Below are 18,072 nucleotides of genomic sequence, written 5' to 3'. Positions count from 1 at the left end.
GAGACAACTAGAATAAATAAATAGCATCCTGGATATTTAATTTATTCTTATTATTTTTGTGACTGTGCGATTAGCAGGTAGAAACTAAAGACAAGTTCATGAATACAAAGTAAAAGGACAAATAAATTAGATCTTTACCAACAGCTTTTATGGTGGCTTTGGCCTCGGCTCAAATGAAACTTAATTTCTCTGAATGAGTGGAGGTGGTGTGCTTGAGTAAGACTGTGCTACATTGGTGAGAAAGAATGCAGTGCGGATCGCGTTAGGCTCTGGGCATAAGCCACAGGCAGTTGTTGGTTGAAATACCTGTGATAAGGAAGGAGAAGTTCACCAAGATGCAGAGAAAGAATCTCAGGGAGGGAGGGAGAGAGCCAACCTCTGTATCTGTGTGTTATAGGAGGGAATAAAACAATGCAGTGTGACTACGAAAGGACGCCAGACTTGTTTTTCTTGTTTTGGCACATCCCAAGGAGGAAAGACATCCTCTCGCAAAACAGCCAAACTCACTACAGTCACTTGAGCAGGAGGAGTGGTGTCTTTACCCCGGATTCAAACACGCGAGACACACCAAAAGGTACGTTGATGTATGTCGGTTTAAAGAATTAGCTTGTGTAAAGTGTATGTGTGTGTGTGAGAGAGAGAGGGTGAGAAAGAGAAAGAGAGGGGGAAAAACAGAGGTAGGAACTGAGAGAGACAGATACACCTGTTAGATCTAGGACGGCTATCTTGTGTCAGTAATGTTTCTCAGAGGAGTACATTTGGGGCGGTGTACAAACAGGTGCTCAAAACGTCAGTGCGTGTATTTGCTTGCTGTTAATTGCATGAACTGCTGAAGGAGAAAGGCAGAAAGATGAGATGTCAGGATAGAAAGCTACTGTATGACCTGTAAAGGACAGCCTTTTAAGAAAAACTGAGCTGTGGTGGAGTTTCTCTGTCGCGCTTTGATTGTTGCATCATCTGCATACCATCTGGTATCTTTTCCTGTAGTGTACCTGTCACTTACCTGCATGTGAACATGCCAGTATGCACAATGCTGAATACTCGGCATTCTTACAATCAGCCTGTGGTATGTGCCATTGTTGTGCTCTTAATCATCTTTTCTTTTTGATGTAATGGGTATAATTAATATGACGCCAAGATGTCAGGCAGGCAAAGTTAATGAGAATCTTTTATATCATTGAAGACTAGTTATCTACATGTGAACGTTTAAAAACGCTAAGGACGAGAGATCAAATATAACAATTCAAGTGGGACAAGAAAGGAGACATAAAAAAAGGGTAAATGTCATTGCTGTGCTACCAAAACATCATTCCCCATTCTGTGTATATTACATTGAATTCTGTTTATGTCCACGTGAAACAGATGTCAACATCACTTCCATCGGTGCTCCCTAGAAAGCCTTCAGGTGTCCGAGTTATGGTCCTTAAAGGACAGCAGGAGCTTTCTGATGGGGTTCCTAACAAGTCTGGCAAAGGTACACTCCTCTCCAAGAATGTGGTGTTGGCAAAAACATGTGTTTCGATCTTTTGCATATGCTTTTTGTAAACTTTGAATTAATGGCCTTGTTCTATTTCTGCTCAGAGAATGGTACCAGTGGGGAGTCGAATCAGATCCCTCCACTGAATGCAGACAGAGAAGTGGTACGTACTCATACGCCTCTTTTTTTGTATATATGAGTGGGTACAAACAAGACTTAGAAATTATCAACACAATCAGAAAATCACACACATATGAACAATAACCCCAGATTTATTATCTAAACTTTAGAAACAGTAAACCGATGTGGTGTAGTGTTCTTTAAAATCAAAAACAAGTGATATGATGAGAGCCTCGTGTGTGAATCATTCCTCAGGAGATTATGAACCACTGCTTTGACGATGTGGAGCGATTCATGTCGCGCTTACAACAGGCGGCAGAAGCCCAGACTGTCCTCAACCAAAGGAAAAAGAAAAACGAGAGGAAGACCAAGAAGGATAAAAAGACCCAAGAAGGTGAGGACCTCGACAATTTCTGACCAAAATAAATGACTTATATTGGAAACAAGGAAACCTGTCTCTTCGAGTGATACCGAAGAGCCAGATATGTTTTGGATAAGGTTGAAATTTAAAATGTAGGTTAGCAGATGAAAGTGAGCTTCAGACATGTGGAGGAAGGAGCGATTGACATTGACTCAATATTTTACACACTGAAACTCAACAGGCAGGATGAAAAAAAACCAAACATTCGGGTAACGCAGAAAATTCCTGCACATCGTGAGAATGTCTAAGACACAAGGCATGCAAGTACCTGAACACGTTTATGCACTGCTGTTTCTTCATATAGCATGATATTATTATGTTTTATATTGGGCACAATTAATGTCTGAGTCTGAGTCACTAAGTATTTCTCTTTTTGTCTAACTTGGCAAACTCATCTGGGTGTTTCCTAAATTAACACTGGGATGGACTAAAGGAAGGCTCTTATTAGTCATTACTTTGTCTTATACGAGCACTTGCTGTGACAAGCTAGAACAAAGGTCATGGTATGTTGTGCTTCTAGTATTTCTGTTCATTTCTACTTTTGTTTTTCAGAATTTTCCCCAAACTAAAGTGTTAGCATCCACATGATAGTCTGTATCATGCTCCAGATATACTCCGTTCAGTTCAATTTTATTTGCATAGTGACCAAGAAGCCCACAATAATACAGAGAAAACAGAAAAAAACAATAATCAAGTGACCCCCCCACCCCTCCCAATGAGCAAGCACTTTGGTGAAAGTGGGAAGGAAAAGCTCCCTTTTAACAGGAAGAGACCTCCAGCAGAACCAGGCTCAAGGACCGGGTGAAGGCTCTGCTTCCCATTGTACTTTTAAACACCATAAGAACCTCAAGTAACTGAGGAGCAAAGTGCTCTATTGGGGTGATATGTTACTATTTGGTCTTTAAGATAAGATGGGGTCTGATTACTCAAGACCTTGTATGTGAGTAGAATGATGTTAAACTTGATTCTAGATTTAGTAAATGTATCGGTAAAAGCAATACTTGTACGCTGTGGTTATAACAACCTTATGTTTTATGTCTATGGTGTATATATTTTGCTGTTCTGTGTGCAGATGGTTTGTTGACCATGAAAGCCAGTCCTCCCCCAGAAGAAGACTTTGTGAACATCTTTCAGAAAATCAAGTACTCCTTCAGTCTGCTGGTATGATTAGACTACGTTCTATTTAAGCATAAAGAGATTTCTTTGATAAATACAAAAAACAAAATTGATTTTTTTCAGGACCGCCTGAAGTCATATATCTCACAGCCCAATGCCCCAGAGCTGCTCCACCACATCTTTGTGCCTCTCAGACTGGTGAGACCTCATTTAGTGCTTTTTCTTCTTTTCCTCTTTCTTTGATCTTTACTGTAGAGACCTCTCTCTTACAGATGGTGAATACCACTGGGGGGCCAGCATTAGCTGCATCCATCATCAGTCCTGCTTTGACCAATGGTGCCGTTAAACTGCTCCAGGAACATCTGACTTTAGAGGAAAATGAGCTGTGGACTTCACTGGGGACCAGCTGGACCTCACCCAGGTGTGTGTGTGTGTGTGTGTGTGTGTGTGTGTGTGTGTGTGTGTGTGTGTGTGTGTGTGTGTGTGTGTCAGCTTTACTAGAGACTGTGCACAACACGGTTTTAATGACAGGCTCGTTCCACTTTCTCCAGCTCCCACCTCGGTGTGACTGTTCCTCCGTATACACCTGTCTTTCTGGATGGGTGGAAGCCTCAGACTCATGACTCTACTGGCCAGCCTTTTGAAGATCCCATCGAGCTTCAGCACAAAGTAGATGCTTTCAATGAAACCAAGCAGAAACAAAGTCAGCAGGAAGAAGCTCAACAGGCAGCACAGAGCCCCAGGTAGGCCACTGAAGAAGTGTAAATACATACAAATAGAGCAAGACATTATTATGGTTTCATAGCAGTTGTGATTGTTTTTGTGGAGGCTGTATTCTTACTGGCTAGAATCAAATCAGTCAAATGCTTTTAGTGGCAAACCATGATTAAGATTACTGATATCTGGCTCCAATTTCATGTTTATTTTTTTTATGTTTTGCATATCTTTTAAATACTATCTGTTTTTCAGAGACGGAAATGGACATGCGCATGGTGAGAGCCATTACCGCTGCAGTTACGACTTTGTCGCCAGAAACAGCAGTGAACTCTCTGTGCTAAAAGGAGAAACACTTGAGGTACACACCCTGAAATATGGGTGGCGATCTGAATACAAAAGTAGAGTTTAGATCCAGGAGTACGTCACACAACTTGGCTAATGAGAGTCATCTTTCCGTAGGTGATTGACTCATCAAAACGCTGGTGGAAGTGTCGGAACAGCTATGGCGAGATAGGATTTGTTCCTTTTAACATTTTGGAGCCTGTGTCTGCTCTGAATAAGATGGAGAAAGATGGCTCAGTGGTGCACAGGGAGTCACAGGTATAAGACGACACACAGCTACACAAATACACAGAATTTTATTTGTGCCACTGCCTCAGAAACTGTACATGCTGTGATTTCTTGGCTAATGTTGTCATGTAGTTTTTGTTCATTCCTGCTTTTTTTTCCACAACAAAAGGCAGGTCCTGTCCCTCACTCAAAGCGCTTCTCATACACCCCATCAAGCGGGGGTCCCACTACAGCAACCCCAGCAGTGCGACCTCAAAGCATGGTTTTACCATCTACAAGGATGCAGGGAGATGAACCTGACAGAGGTAAATGAATATGGGCAGACAGAAACGTCATAAACACATATGAAAACTAAGAAAATTGACACGTTTTACTATTTCATGACATTTGAATTTGATGGCAGGAGCACATCTAAAAAAAAAGTTGGTACAAGAAATGCCTGGAAAAGTAACCGGTACTAAAAAGAAATAGCTGGAGGAACATTTTGTAGGCAAGGCTAACTGGCAACCAGTCACAAACATGAAATAAATAATCTATGAGAGGGTATAGTATCATCAAAAGATTCAGAGAATCTGGAGAAATCTTAAGGGACAGGCTGAAAATCAAGTTAAAATATAGATTTGTGAAGTTTGCAAATCACTGGAATATGTTCTTATTTAAAGTTTTCAATCTTAAAACGTATTTAATGGTTTTAATATAAATTTAAAATGGTTTTTTTATTATAATATAAGATGTATTTCTGCTTTGGAATTTAAGTTGCTTGGTATTACAAAAAGAACACTTTGTAAAGGGGAACGATATGTTCATATAAATATAACTTTTACTTTAGTTTGATATGTGTAAAATGTAATTCAGCAAAGGTCTAGTATAGATTTTTATTTCAGCTGACTAAAGTGTTTTTCATAATCAAAATCATGATGTTTATTGCATTATATGACATGAATTCCTGCTTTCACATAAATCAAACAGGCAAGGCTCATAGTTGTTGATGTTAAGCAATAAGTGCAACTCCAGCTACAACTGTACAGGTGTATATAAATGCAGTTGTTTTTCTTCTTTGTACAGTTCTGATAATGAATGATGAGCTTCTACAAAGGATAGCCCGGAGAAGAGGCTCATTTAAACAGACAGCTGATAACTCTACACCTCTGAACTATGACTCTCCATCTTCTGAGGTGGCAGCCTGGCTTACTGCCAAAGGCTTCAGCGCAGTGTGAGTACTCCACAAACATATTTGTTCATATTAGCTAGAGTTAGTACTCAAGCTCCACTAAGGAATAGCATTTAAACATGCTGTTTAATTTTTATATTATATTGGTTTTGCGCATTAGCACTAGCACTCCTGCTAGCCAGGAGATAAATGTGTGCAATACTGCAGATGTAGGTTTCAAAAACCCTGAAGTTGTATAAGGATTAAAATAGCTTAAGTATTGTAGCTTTACTGTTTATCATAGCTTTACTGGGTAATGAATTGGACTTAAAAGTCAAGTTCTTCTTTAGAAATTAAAAGGTGAATATTAAAAATAGGATCTTTTTCACAGTGAAAGCACAAAAATGCTGATCTTGTAATTCATTCCTGCTCAGCACTGTTGAGAGCCTGGGAATTTTAAACGGAGCGCAGCTGTTCTCCCTAAATAAGGAGGAGTTTGTTGCGGTGGCACCAGAAGAGGGTGAAAATGTTTACAGCCAGATAATGGCAGAGAAGACTCTGCTTAAGGTTTGTTCCCTATTTTTTTTTTTTATCTGGATGTACTAGTTTGTGTGTATGTGTGTATTTGCAAAGATATGCTTGGGTGAGTGTTGAGTCATTTGTTTGCTCAGCCTTGACTTATGCACAGACTTACATTATTGCCACTGCCCCAAACTGATTAAAGATTTACAATGGCAAAAATGTGAGCAATTTCAAATTGAATGCACTCCTGTATAAATTAGTTTTTAAAATGTGGTCATAGTTTCATTTAAGTGGAAGTAAATGCCAAACACAATCTATTTGAAGTATTTGCAACATTTAAATATTTACAAATGAACATACCTATTCACAAATTTTGTCAACAAAACTTAATTGGGGTAAGAACATTTGTCAACTTGTCTATTTAAAAAAAAAAAAAAAAAAAAAAAAAAAAAAAGGAAGATTGTAAATCAGAGCAAATTTAACTACACTGTAATCCCTAACAGTTGTCCTAGCTCATAACTAATAAGCTCATAACACTCAAATGTCGTTTTGTAGTTGAGCAAACTATAAAGTAGTGAGCTCTGTTGGCTTTTATGCAGCTTTAATTGAATAGGGCTCAATATTTTTTAGCTAATTTTTTTGGAAAGCTCAAAAAGTTTAAGAAGCTTAGTTTAGTGACGTTCTGGTGGGTGGAGTCTTGTCGCTCCCTCAGGAAAGCTGAGTCAGCCATCTTGAATTTACCTTGATGCGGGGAAGATTTGGCCAGCCCGTGTGGATTAAGAGTCCCCAACTTCAACCCACCACCTTATTTTTTTTCATCAACTGCCCTAAATTTGGTAAGTCTAACGTGTTTTTGTTTTGTTTAAATTTAATTTCGATAAACATTCTTTTTTTATTTTTTACTGGAAATATATTCGTACTTTGTGCACAGTGAATGTTTGTTATAAATGAATTCGAATCCAAGTAATTGTAATTTTAAAAGTTTTCGAATGTGACAAATACGTAATGTTATTTCAAATTAGAATGGTGTAACGTTTTGGCGGTTTTCCGTGGGGGACAACATTTCCCATAATGCATTGTATTCTTGCCCGGGAAGTTGACGGTTGGCAGTTCTAGCTCCATGCGTTTGAACTTTCTACTAAAACTTTCTACTGTCCGTTTCTACCGGTTGTCGTATTCGCCGGTAATGCACGTGCGTATTGTGAGTATACTTATTTCAATAAGTGTCCGTGTTACACAGTCAGTAGTTTACGCTGTTGAGCTGTGTGTGTGTGCTAGCATGAAGCGAACAATAATAAACAACGTGAGTGTGTTATCATTATGGTAATTAGACACATGTTTGTATTTTTTTCGTAGTCTCAAATGTGTGGTTGTGAGATAATCTCGAAATCCTTTTAACAGTTTAGAGGGGTATTCCACTAAGCGAGCTCTACAAGTCAAGGCTTGCGGAAAAATGCATCGCCTGATTCAGCCTAACATTACACACTGGTCGAACTCGGTGCTACGAACGACGTTCAGCTAAATTGTTCACGCTAATTCGACAAGGCTCAACCAGCCAGACTGAGGTGCCTCCTTGACACCTTTAAGCCAAACCCTATCGATCTTTGCTAGATAAATTGAAATGAAATGAAAATAAAGAGCCGCGTTCTGCTCCCAGGCTAAGAAAGAATCATTGATGCAGACTGTGCGGATCACAAATACTCCCTAACCTGTAAGGCAGGGGTGTCCAAACTTTTTTCACTGAGGGCCACTTACTAGAAATTAGGTAAATAACCTTAACTTTAGTGTATTAAAGATCACAAAATCACTTAAAAGTGGTCGAATATGTTATATTGTTGAATATAATTAAAGACAAAACTGCCTTCATCACAGCTTTCCATAATTGGATCTTTATTGATTCATTCAGAAAAAGCTTTGGTAGCTTATTTTCAGAACAGCAGCCTCAGATTTCTTCTTAGACAGAAGATTTACAGCACAGAGAAAAAACAATAAAGGGGAAAATAGGACGGGTAAATTTCAAGTTTGTTATTTAAGTTATTAAGCTTAGCAACACACCTATCAACATTAGTTTGAAATGGTTAACATTTACAGACTGAACTGGACTTAATAACAGGAGTGCATATAATCTTAGTAAATTATTGTGGTGAGTATCAGCTGCGCTGGGTATGTAAATCGGGCCATCCAGCTGCGATGCTGATTCGACGTCACTCGTGCCAAAAATCCGGACAAATGTCACTTGATCAAGGAGCAGATCTGCATCAGATGAGATCAGCTGACTACGTGTGTGTGTTGTGCAAAAAATGTTTTTGAACATTAATAAGTCGTCTTTGTGCACATATTGTTTACAGATATCAGACTGCAAAGAGTGCTACAGAGTCAACATTTCACCAGTTGTCAGTGGGTGAGTTTTATAATTTGTCCTAATTTAAATAAAAAATAAATACAAAGAAATTAGAGAATTTTGCCCTGAATTAAAAATTCAAAATTTTTAGATTTTTTTGGGTTACCCTTCTAGATTGACAAGTTTAGCCCATTACACAAAAAGTTTGGACACCCCTGATCTATAACAATGACAATCAGAACATGGCTATCCAACACTTTGTTTTTACTCTGCATTTGTGTAAATACTATTCTGATAGATATTGTATGTTCATCTAGGAACAGCATGATGTAAATACAAGACGGGCCCTCGTCCTTCGTGCACTTCCTGTGTACCTGCGTGAAGATGCCTCCACGTTATTCAGGACTTGTGATGTAAGTGTACTGGCCTCAGCATCAACCCCTTTGCCTAGCTGTTCAGTCAAACATATGACATCACTCAGAACTCAAGGAGAACCAGGGTGTATATCAGGAAGGAGGTTCAACACAGTCCTCATCTGACTTGTTTTCTCCCATATATCAACTATTGTTGAATAAGATTGCAAGAAGATTGTTACGCATAAACCAGAAAACATGAAAATAGTTGAAAGATTATTAAACAAAGACAAATCCACAGATAAAAACTATCTCCCTTTTAAAATTCAAGTGTTCTATTTTTTTGGAGGTGCCATGTTGTGGTCAGAGAAATGTTTGGTAAATAACAAAAACAAATATCTTGGCATATATTTATTATTGAAAACATTTATTTAAACATATGTTTTGAAACCAAACCCAAATTAAGGTTATTGTAATGCATCATGATGTATCGCAATATCAAATTAAATCGTTGACATTATAATCCTAAAAGAAACGTGCGACTTATGAAGATTCACAGCTCTAATCAATAGCATGATTTGTGTCCTTGAGGGGCTGAACTCATTCTTGTATTTTTTTTGTTTTGCAGTCAGCAGATGGTCCAGACCTCACTGACACTCCTGTGGCTCTGCTGACAGTTGTCACGGATGACACTACTGATTCGGCCCTCTTCAGTCCCGAAAGCATCTGCATTGTCGTTGAGGATGAAATACTTGTGAATGGTCCCACAAATCTGGCTGAGTCATTTCTCCTGTTCTTTGGGTACATCTATGCACTAGACCTACAATACTCAAAGAAACCTGAGCTTACATTCACATTTATCCAGAAGGTTGTGATGTGCCTTGAGGACAACAAACCACTGAAAGGGAGTCTACTGATGCTGAAGAATGATTTGTTCAATGAGTGAATCACTCAGAATGGACTACTTGTTGAGCTGAGTATTGAGGAAGCTTTTTTTGTTTGTTTTTTTCCTAATCATTTGCCTCTTCTACCTCACATTTAAGATGAATGACTGTTCAGTTCATGCACTATTCATGTTTAATGTTCTATTGCCTAATACGTAAATGCACTGCCTTGATGTTTGTTCCCTATAAGTACAGCAGTGGAAACAGTACTGTTTGTTTTCATGTATTTTTAAAAAAGAAAGTGAGCTGCAGCTGTTAAGGTACAGTAAGTGTTAAATGCCTCAATGTTCTAATACAGGGGTGCTCAATACGTCGATCGCGATCGACCAGTCGATCGCAAAGGTAATATTGGTAGATCGCATGGCATTAAAAAAAATAGATGCCAGCCTATCATCCATCCCGTCACTTGATTGATACAGGGAAGCCAGTCAGATGACAGCAGATTTTTTCTGACGCTTAGGTCGCTGCGCATGCGCAAACAGCGGCGCGAAGTGTAGTAAAACTGACAAGCTAGTCAGCGAGTTAACTCCAATTTTTAGCTCTCGGTTTTTTCTCTTAAACCTGGCCGTCAGCAGCTACTGTCCGGACTATGCATCCCTGGCTGATTCAATTCAGTGCAAGTCATCAGAGTAAACTCAGGTAATGACAAAAAATTTACATAGTTAATTGTGTTGTGAAATATTGGATATTGCGGTTATGCATGTATATACATTGTAGATATAAAGAATCCTCAATATATTTATAAATAAGTATATGTTTTGGATTTTTGTAGTGGGTAGATCATTTTGACTTGGTCATTTTATAAGTAGCTCACATGCGGAAAAAGTGTGAGCACCCCTGTTCTAATAGCTGCAATTGCTGTTAATACTGAAAATGTTATTGAATTTTAGAATTGAGATGGAGACCCTTGGAGTCTTCTCTTGTTTTATTTATGAGGCACTTTTTTATGAGTGAGCTCTGTTGTTTGTGCCTTTTTAAAAGCACATTGTGTTTAATAAAAAGTTGTTAAATTGTTAGTATGTGTAATTTCATGTTTTCTAACACTTTTAGCTGATTATAATTTACTGGGCAGTTTAGAATTATTTGTAAGTGTATTTCACACCGTATTTTAAAAATATTGAAGATTTTAAGGGTTATTTCCCATATTATAAGTTAGAAAATATGAAAAAGTTTGAGTTTATTTCCCACATCGTATGAGTTGCAATATCTAAAATATTTTGAGTGTATTTCCCACCTTAATTAAGTTGAAAAATATTGAACATTTTGAGTTTACTACTCCCTAATTATAAGTTGAGGAATATCAACATTTATGAGTTAACATTGAGGTAATTTAAGGCAACTGCAACTATAATTTTTATTTTAGTTAAACTTAAAACTTTTGAAAACACAACTAAAAAATTGTTGTGTAATCTGTTACACAACAATTTTTGAGTTCTGTGAACTTATTAGGTTTTACAGTGTAGTAAAAAAAACAAACTATCCACAAGATAGTCCATGTTTATGTGTCACATGTTGCCTATACTTGGTGTGGGTGGGCAGCTTTTGTGATTTTTCTTGCTTTTAGTAAATAGACTTCATAAACAGATAGTTTTTGGTGATGTGTCTAAATCTGATTTTCTTTTAAAAATATGATCAAGAACTTTAATTTCATTAAGAAGTGAAAACAAATTATATCTTCTGTCCTCGCCAGAATGCACAAAAACTTTAGAACTGGATGCTTCGATGGATCCAAGAGTTAAAGATTAACTCACAAAGAAAGAGTGATGTATTGTAACAGAGTTAAAATATCCTTTAATACAGATGTGACATGAATGCTTATTTGATATAGAGGTAATGCTCATATTTTAATCACAGAGTCTGCTAATTTATCAACAAAAACAACAGATTTTAGAAGAAATTCTATTTAAATACTCTGGGAACCAATTTGTTGTTGTTGTTGTCGTCTGGTTTTTAGTTTGACATGTTTGTAATCTTCATGCAGGTTTAATTGTATTCCTTCCATGCAGTGCATGATTTTTATTTTTTATTTTTTATTTTTACAGCTAACATATTTGTATGACAGTAACCCCCCAACCTAAAATATATGCTGTCTTTCAATGCTTATAACCCTGAAATACCATAATTTACAACACTGAGATATATATGTGAGTGTGTGTGTGTGTGTGTGTGTGTGTATAAAGATGGCTGGCTAGCTAGCTAGCTAGCTAGAGATATATATATATATATATGAACTGTATTTCATTATTTTGCTTGTTGTTATATATAAATTATACATAAAAAGATGGCAATTGCATATAGACTCCTCACTTTAATACTTAAGAAATTTTGAAGCAGTGCAAAGAGTTAAAACATGATTAAAAATAATCACGAGAAAGCGATACTACAAATGTAAACTGACATAAAAACTCTGATACCTGATAGCAGTTAGTTAACATTATGGGGGAAACTCTTGTTTAATTTCTTGAGAGGTAGAAAGATTATTTCATGTTTTCAGTTAAAAAAAAAAAAGTATCACAAAATTTCAAATCACATATAAAATTGCACTTAGGTTATCTGAGGACAGAGGTCAAGTAAACAGTTTAATTATGTATACATTAAATAATAATTATATTTGTTAATGAGAATAATCACATTACAGTGGGCCAGATGTGGGGAAGGGGAACTAACAGTATAAACAACACACACACACACACACACACACACACACACACACACACACACACACACACACACACACACACACACACACACACACACACACACACACACACTCTTTGTTAGACCAAATGCATATAACTATTAACCAGAAACAATGCACTTATGGTACAAAAACAGCTCTGATCAGTCTTCTAACTGGACCCTGTAGTATCAAGCACCAAGACATTAGCAGCAGATCCTTCAAGTCTTAACCTAAAAGGTTGTATTTCTGTGCGTTAGACTCGTTTTTCTGGCACGGCCCACAGATACTCAATCAGATCATAATCTGAGGAATTTGGAAGCCAAGTCAACACTTCGAGCTTTCTGTCATGTTCTTCATACCATTACTGAATTATTTCTGCAAAGTGGGTAGATGTATTACTCTGCTGGAGTAGGCAGGCACACTGAAAGACTTGCAGATCAAAAAAAAAAAAAAAAAAAAAAAAAAAAGGTAGAGAAACATTTTTTGCCCGTGATCGTTTTGTGTTTCTTTGTGATCCAAAACTCGCATCTGTTTGTGTGGACTTTGTATCTCATTATGGCTGTTTGCAAACTTTACAGCCATTCTGCACCTAAACATTGCTCTCTATTTGCAGAGATTTTCTAACTTTTTGGTTGTTGTTCATTTTTCTTTCTTTGAAAAGATAGTTACCTTCATGAATGAAGCAGAAACTGACAAGCAGAGGGTCTGGATCAGGAGCCGCTTAGCCTTTGGGGTACCTTAAGTGCATGCCCAGTAGTCCCAGTCAGTATTTTTCCATGGCTGTAGCTGGTTGGTGTATAGCAATAATAATCCAATGCTAAGACTAAGATGCCTACTGTATTATATGTACATATGCGTAGTTGGTATTCTAAAATCTCACATTTGCTTTAGCAAAAATCTTTTGATTCTTAGTGCACTTAATGAGGTAAATTACTTAGAGAGAGAAACTGTGGTGGCACTGTCATTAGGCAGCAGGAGAAGAGGTAGTTATTACTGATTCTCACTGCCTTGAACTGTCAAGCATCTTCAGTCCTCCATCATGTTGCCCTGGTTGCAGCATTCCCAGTTCAGGAGATCCTTTCCCTGAAACCACAGCTGGATCTCCCGTCGAGCACCCTCCAGTGAATCACTGGCATGGACAACGTTCCTTTAAGTGACCAACACACATGGTTACTGTACTGCCACGTCATAAAAGCACATACCTTCATAGGCTTTAATGTTAAAAATCAGTTTTATGTCACAAATATCAGCACACATAATGAAATGAAATAAAGTCAGGTTACCTGCTGACATGGACGCTGAAATCTCCTCTGACTGTGCCCGCCTGGGCTTCAGTTGGGTTAGTGTGTCCTACCATTTTACGTGATGTCTGGACTACATTGGGCCCCTCCCATACCTAAATAAAAGTAAAGCAGCATGTGTTGGCAAGACTGATAAACCTACTGAAGAACTATAACAAGAATAAGCAGAAAAGTAACAAGGAGAAAACCAGGAGTATCCTCGAAAGAGGCAGACAGAGGAGCACTCACCATGACCACCACAGGCCCTGAGGTCATGTAATGCTGCAGACTAGGATAGAAGGGCTTAGCTCTCAGCTCACGGTAGTGCTGAGACAGGAGATCCTCAGACACCTTTCAAACAGAGACAGATTCAACAAGAAACTTGCAGATCACACACACACACACACACACACACACACACACACACACACACACACACACACACACACACACACACACACACACACACACACTTCAAACTCTTATACCTGCACCATCTTCAGGCCAACCAGCTTGAATCCCCGCTGCTCAAACCGGTGAATTATTTGCCCGACAAGACGGCGTTGAACTCCATCTGGTTTCACGGCTATGAGAGTCCTCTCCCTCACATCTGGAAGACCTGATGTGAGCAGACACAAAAGAGGAGCAATGGTTGTTAACCATACTGCAGGGAAGACTATAAAAAATACCAAACTAAAGTCTGCAGGTGTCTCAGTTTATAAATGTGTGGTATTTATCATATCAACACACACGCACGCACAGACGTGCATTTGTGTGTGTGTGGGACACAACGTCCCCACAACACAATAAACTAACGCGCGCATGCGAGTTTGCACCCCTAAAACAGACCAACAACCCTCACTGAACAAAACTGCATATGAGAGGTATGGCTTTTGTTTAGCTACAGAACACACAGAATAGAAGCTGCACACAGCCCCTTATGAATGACTGCACGCTATCAATTATTCACACGTGACTATCCACGAGAACTGCAGTCTCCTTGCATCTTTAAGACCGGCTGTGACAGCGAAATACAGCGACACCATAGCGGGCTGGATGGAAGTCTGGTTCTGGCACAGAGGTTTGGGTGTGTTGTATGGGACTTGCGTTTTGTGTGTCGGTATTGCGCACCGTTTAACTTTTGTACCCCTAACCTAGTTCCAGTTCATGACCCGAGCTTTTGGCAAGCAAGTTTGTTTTCCCAAATGTGCCCGTTAAGTTTGGGTCAAATAAACTTTGCCTTGGACTCTGCGCCTTGGACCGAGTCTAACAGACTAAAGTTTGTTAGACTCGGTGCTAACAGAAATCTTTTAAAATCGGTTTCGACAGTGACAGTTTGAGTGTCATTTTCACTGTGTAAAAATCGCGTATTCAAGATACTGTGCACATTTTTAATTCGCAATTCATGAACATTCACTTAAAAACATAAAATTTGCATCCAACTGCTTTAAATCGCCACTTCTTAACAAACGAATCGCGTAAGTTCTATCTGAAGGACTAATACTTATCTACTATGCAAAACATATGGCTTTACTTAGCAGCTGGTACAAAATGAGTCACTTACTTGATTTGTTTCTTCGCCAGGTAGATCTGTATCCACCCCACAGCTGAGAAGGAAAACCAGGTAACAGACCTTTTGTGGATTCTTGAGTCCTCCAATAAAAGTGTTGGAGAAGTCTGTTAAAAACGCGCAGCTGCAGCATGGCCGTAATGTGACGTGCGTTTTATCAGCCTCTACTGAGTGAAGTCAACCCTCATCAATAAAAACTCACGAGTGATCCCTCTGTGCGTCTCTCCTCATTGTCACTCAATCTGAAATTTAACTCCAGTGATGCCAGACCTGTGTTAGTTCTCCGTACACGCGTGCGTCACTCAAAATCTCCCTTCGCTTTCAACCCGATGGATTTCAAAAGAAACACTTCCACGCATAAATCTTATTTAGTTGATATTTTCGCCTTTCTGCAGGTGAAATCCAGCTCAGTTTAAGAGCTGAACACTGATCTTGCTCTTCACTTTGCCCTTTTTTTGTTGAAAATGTGTATTTCTAAATAATAACAAAACACTTAGGAGACGCAAAGCAGAAGCAAAGATATGTTAAAATGGCCATTTTATGACCATTCAGCCTCCGAAATGCATCTTTTTGTTGTTTTAAAGTAACATCTGTACTTGCCAGATGTCTGTTAGTCATTCAGCCTCCACAACTCACATTTGCAAATCTGTGATTTTCTTTAGATCTGGCACTTACCGCAATTTACAATTGCAACTGTTAGGTGGTATTTCAACAAAAATATTTAAATGACCTGTGGATGTAACTAGAACTTCACTGAAATTAAGGATTTGATCAGCATCAAATACAAGCTTAACAAATTGGATATACAGGACTGTATGAAAAAGTATTTGTCGCCTTCCTGGTTTCTTAGTTTTCTGAGTATTTGTCACTCTTTCATATTTCAGTTTATCAAACAAATTTTAATATTCGACAAAGATAGTTCAATCAATTACAGCAAGTCGTCAAGGTCTGAAGCAGCAAAGCAGACTCAGACGGTCACACTACCACCACCATGTTTGACTGTTGGTATGATGTTCTTTTTATGAAATGCTGTTCTAGTTTTTTGCAGATGTAACAGGACTGAAACCTTCTAAAAAGTTCAGGTTTTTTTCTTGAGTCCACAGAATATTTTCCCAGAAGTCTTGGGGATCATTAACATGGTTTTTGGTAAATGTGAAATGAGCCTTAGAGTTCTTTTTGGTATTCTTCTTTGAACTCCTGTGGAGGCTTTTTTGCCTGGACTCTTTCTTATTGTTGAATCATGAACTAGATGTTGTTCTGGGTTATATGTGAACACCTGGACGAGTCGTCAGTGCACTCACCATTCACCACTGTTTCAAATTTTCTCCATTTGTGGATAATGGTGTCATGTGCTGCTTTTTCTTTGTTTTTTTGCGTATCTTACTTTGTCAGACAGGTTCTGGTTAAGTGATTTCTTGATCCAACAGGTCTGGCAGTAATCTGTCCTGGGTGTGGTGAGTGAAACTGAACTTAGCTTTCAAAAAAAAAAAAAAAAGAAAAAAAAAAAAGGAAAAATGTGGTTAATCACAATTAACTCATGATTCATGAAGGTAGGTTTGGATAACTTTTTTCCATTAATAAGTTAACTCATGATTTAAAAACCGAAATCGGGAAGGGGAAACATACTTTTTTCCTGTCACAGCATATCTCAGTGGCAACAGGTCTTATGGAGTGATGAACTCACTTTTGAAAACTTTGGTTCAAGTCATTTTCAGTAATATAGAGGTGGTCAGGATAAATGTACAACAGTGAATGTCTAGTCATTTGTAACATGGTGAAAGGATTGAGGAAATTATGAATGCAGAAAAGTAGTCAGATTATCATCCAACATGAAATACCACCAGGCAACAGCTTCATTAGTCAGCATGACAATGATCACAAAGGAGTGTAGCAAAATCATACCTGGATAGAAAAACACAAAATGGAGCACTTAGATGAGACATGGATCGGCCTCTCCAGAGCCCAGACTGCAACATTACTGAAGCAGCGTGGCATCATGTTGAAAAAGGACAGGAAAAATGCAGCCAACATCCAGAGAAGAGCTTTGAACGTGCTTCAAGAAGCCTGAAGAGAACTATTCCTGAAGACTAATTAGGTACATTACAAGACAGCGTGACTAAGAGAGTTCATGGTAAATGAACTGGTTCTTATATAGCGCTTTTCTACTCTGAGGACTTAAAGCACTTTATACAACAAATTCATTCACCCAATCACTTTTTTTCTAAAGTGTTAAGTGCTCCGTATCTAACATCCAGACACTTTCACACTCCGATAGATGCATCGGAGAGCAACATGGGGTTAGTATCCTGACTGGAGCAGAACCACCAACCTTCCAGTAGCTGACCTGCTCTGCCACCTGACATACAGCCACGCCAATACAGACAGTGCAGACGTATAAAGTTGGTCATATTGACTTCAGTTTTGTTAAAATTCCCTTATATGTGGATTTATATTTGCAGATTTTTCAATAAACTGCTGCTCCCTTTAAATTTTCCTAAGAATCATCTTTTTTGCAGTCTAGGCTTGACGCTGACTAGACTGCACGGTACTAATCAGCATCAAGGTGAAATTTTGTAACCAAAATCCTCTCTTATCAAACTGAGTGCACTTGACAGAGTCCACTAAGCAGTCACATTTAATGTAAGCTTAGGATACACAAAGCCAGACAACATTAGAGCCATGTCTTTGCTGCTTGAGTTTGTGACATCTTTTCATAATTTATGAAAATGCACCATTGTTCTTTTCCACCTTGTACATGTGAGTCTGCACATATTTGTCATGTGATTGATTTTATGTGATGTCATGTTTCAA

General features: G+C 38.3%; 3 protein-coding genes across 6 annotated transcripts; 2 read left to right on the top strand and 1 right to left on the bottom strand.

Annotated features, from left to right (window-relative positions):
• Positions 1-424: 424 nt before the first annotated feature.
• On the top strand, positions 425-15,392 carry eps8l1a (EPS8 signaling adaptor L1a). Of its 2 annotated transcripts, none has more exons than XM_080905982.1 (14): positions 425-574; positions 1,363-1,474; positions 1,582-1,640; positions 1,853-1,991; positions 3,091-3,179; positions 3,258-3,332; positions 3,407-3,555; positions 3,686-3,877; positions 4,104-4,209; positions 4,311-4,451; positions 4,591-4,726; positions 5,487-5,634; positions 6,006-6,138; positions 15,276-15,392. In XM_080905982.1, exons 2-14 carry the CDS (start codon positions 1,363-1,365, stop codon positions 15,300-15,302), a joined length of 1,506 nt encoding a protein of 501 aa, XP_080762108.1. In that variant the 5' UTR covers positions 425-574; the 3' UTR covers positions 15,303-15,392. The 2 variants fall into 2 exon arrangements, with proteins under 2 accessions (XP_080762108.1, XP_080762109.1); XM_080905983.1 differs by lacking the exon at positions 15,276-15,392 and adding an exon at positions 11,422-11,899.
• On the top strand, positions 6,802-10,747 carry LOC308411927 (uncharacterized protein). 3 transcript variants are annotated; one of them, XM_080905985.1, is made up of 4 exons: positions 6,802-6,929; positions 8,442-8,494; positions 8,752-8,847; positions 9,416-10,747. In XM_080905985.1, the coding sequence occupies exons 1-4, from the start codon at positions 6,839-6,841 to the stop codon at positions 9,731-9,733; spliced, it is 558 nt and encodes a 185-aa protein (XP_080762111.1). In that variant the 5' UTR covers positions 6,802-6,838; the 3' UTR covers positions 9,734-10,747. The 3 variants fall into 3 exon arrangements, 1 of the variants encoding a protein (XP_080762111.1); XR_013974472.1 differs by lacking the exon at positions 6,802-6,929 and adding an exon at positions 7,154-7,294; XR_013974473.1 differs by lacking the exon at positions 6,802-6,929 and adding an exon at positions 7,184-7,285.
• nme4 (NME/NM23 nucleoside diphosphate kinase 4) lies at positions 11,943-15,394 on the bottom strand (the record flags this gene model as incomplete). The annotated part of the gene is made up of 5 exons (XM_080905984.1): positions 11,943-13,558; positions 13,695-13,807; positions 13,941-14,042; positions 14,180-14,310; positions 15,256-15,394. 5 exons carry the CDS (start codon positions 15,392-15,394, stop codon positions 13,438-13,440), a joined length of 606 nt encoding a protein of 201 aa, XP_080762110.1. The 3' UTR covers positions 11,943-13,437.
• Between the last annotated feature and the right edge of the window lie 2,678 nt (positions 15,395-18,072).

The sequence above is a fragment of the Rhamphochromis sp. 'chilingali' genome, assembly GCF_963969265.1.
Source record: "Rhamphochromis sp. 'chilingali' genome assembly, chromosome: 15".
Lineage (NCBI taxonomy): Eukaryota > Metazoa > Chordata > Actinopteri > Cichliformes > Cichlidae > Rhamphochromis > Rhamphochromis sp. 'chilingali'.
This window is presented reverse-complemented; position numbering and strand designations above follow the sequence as displayed.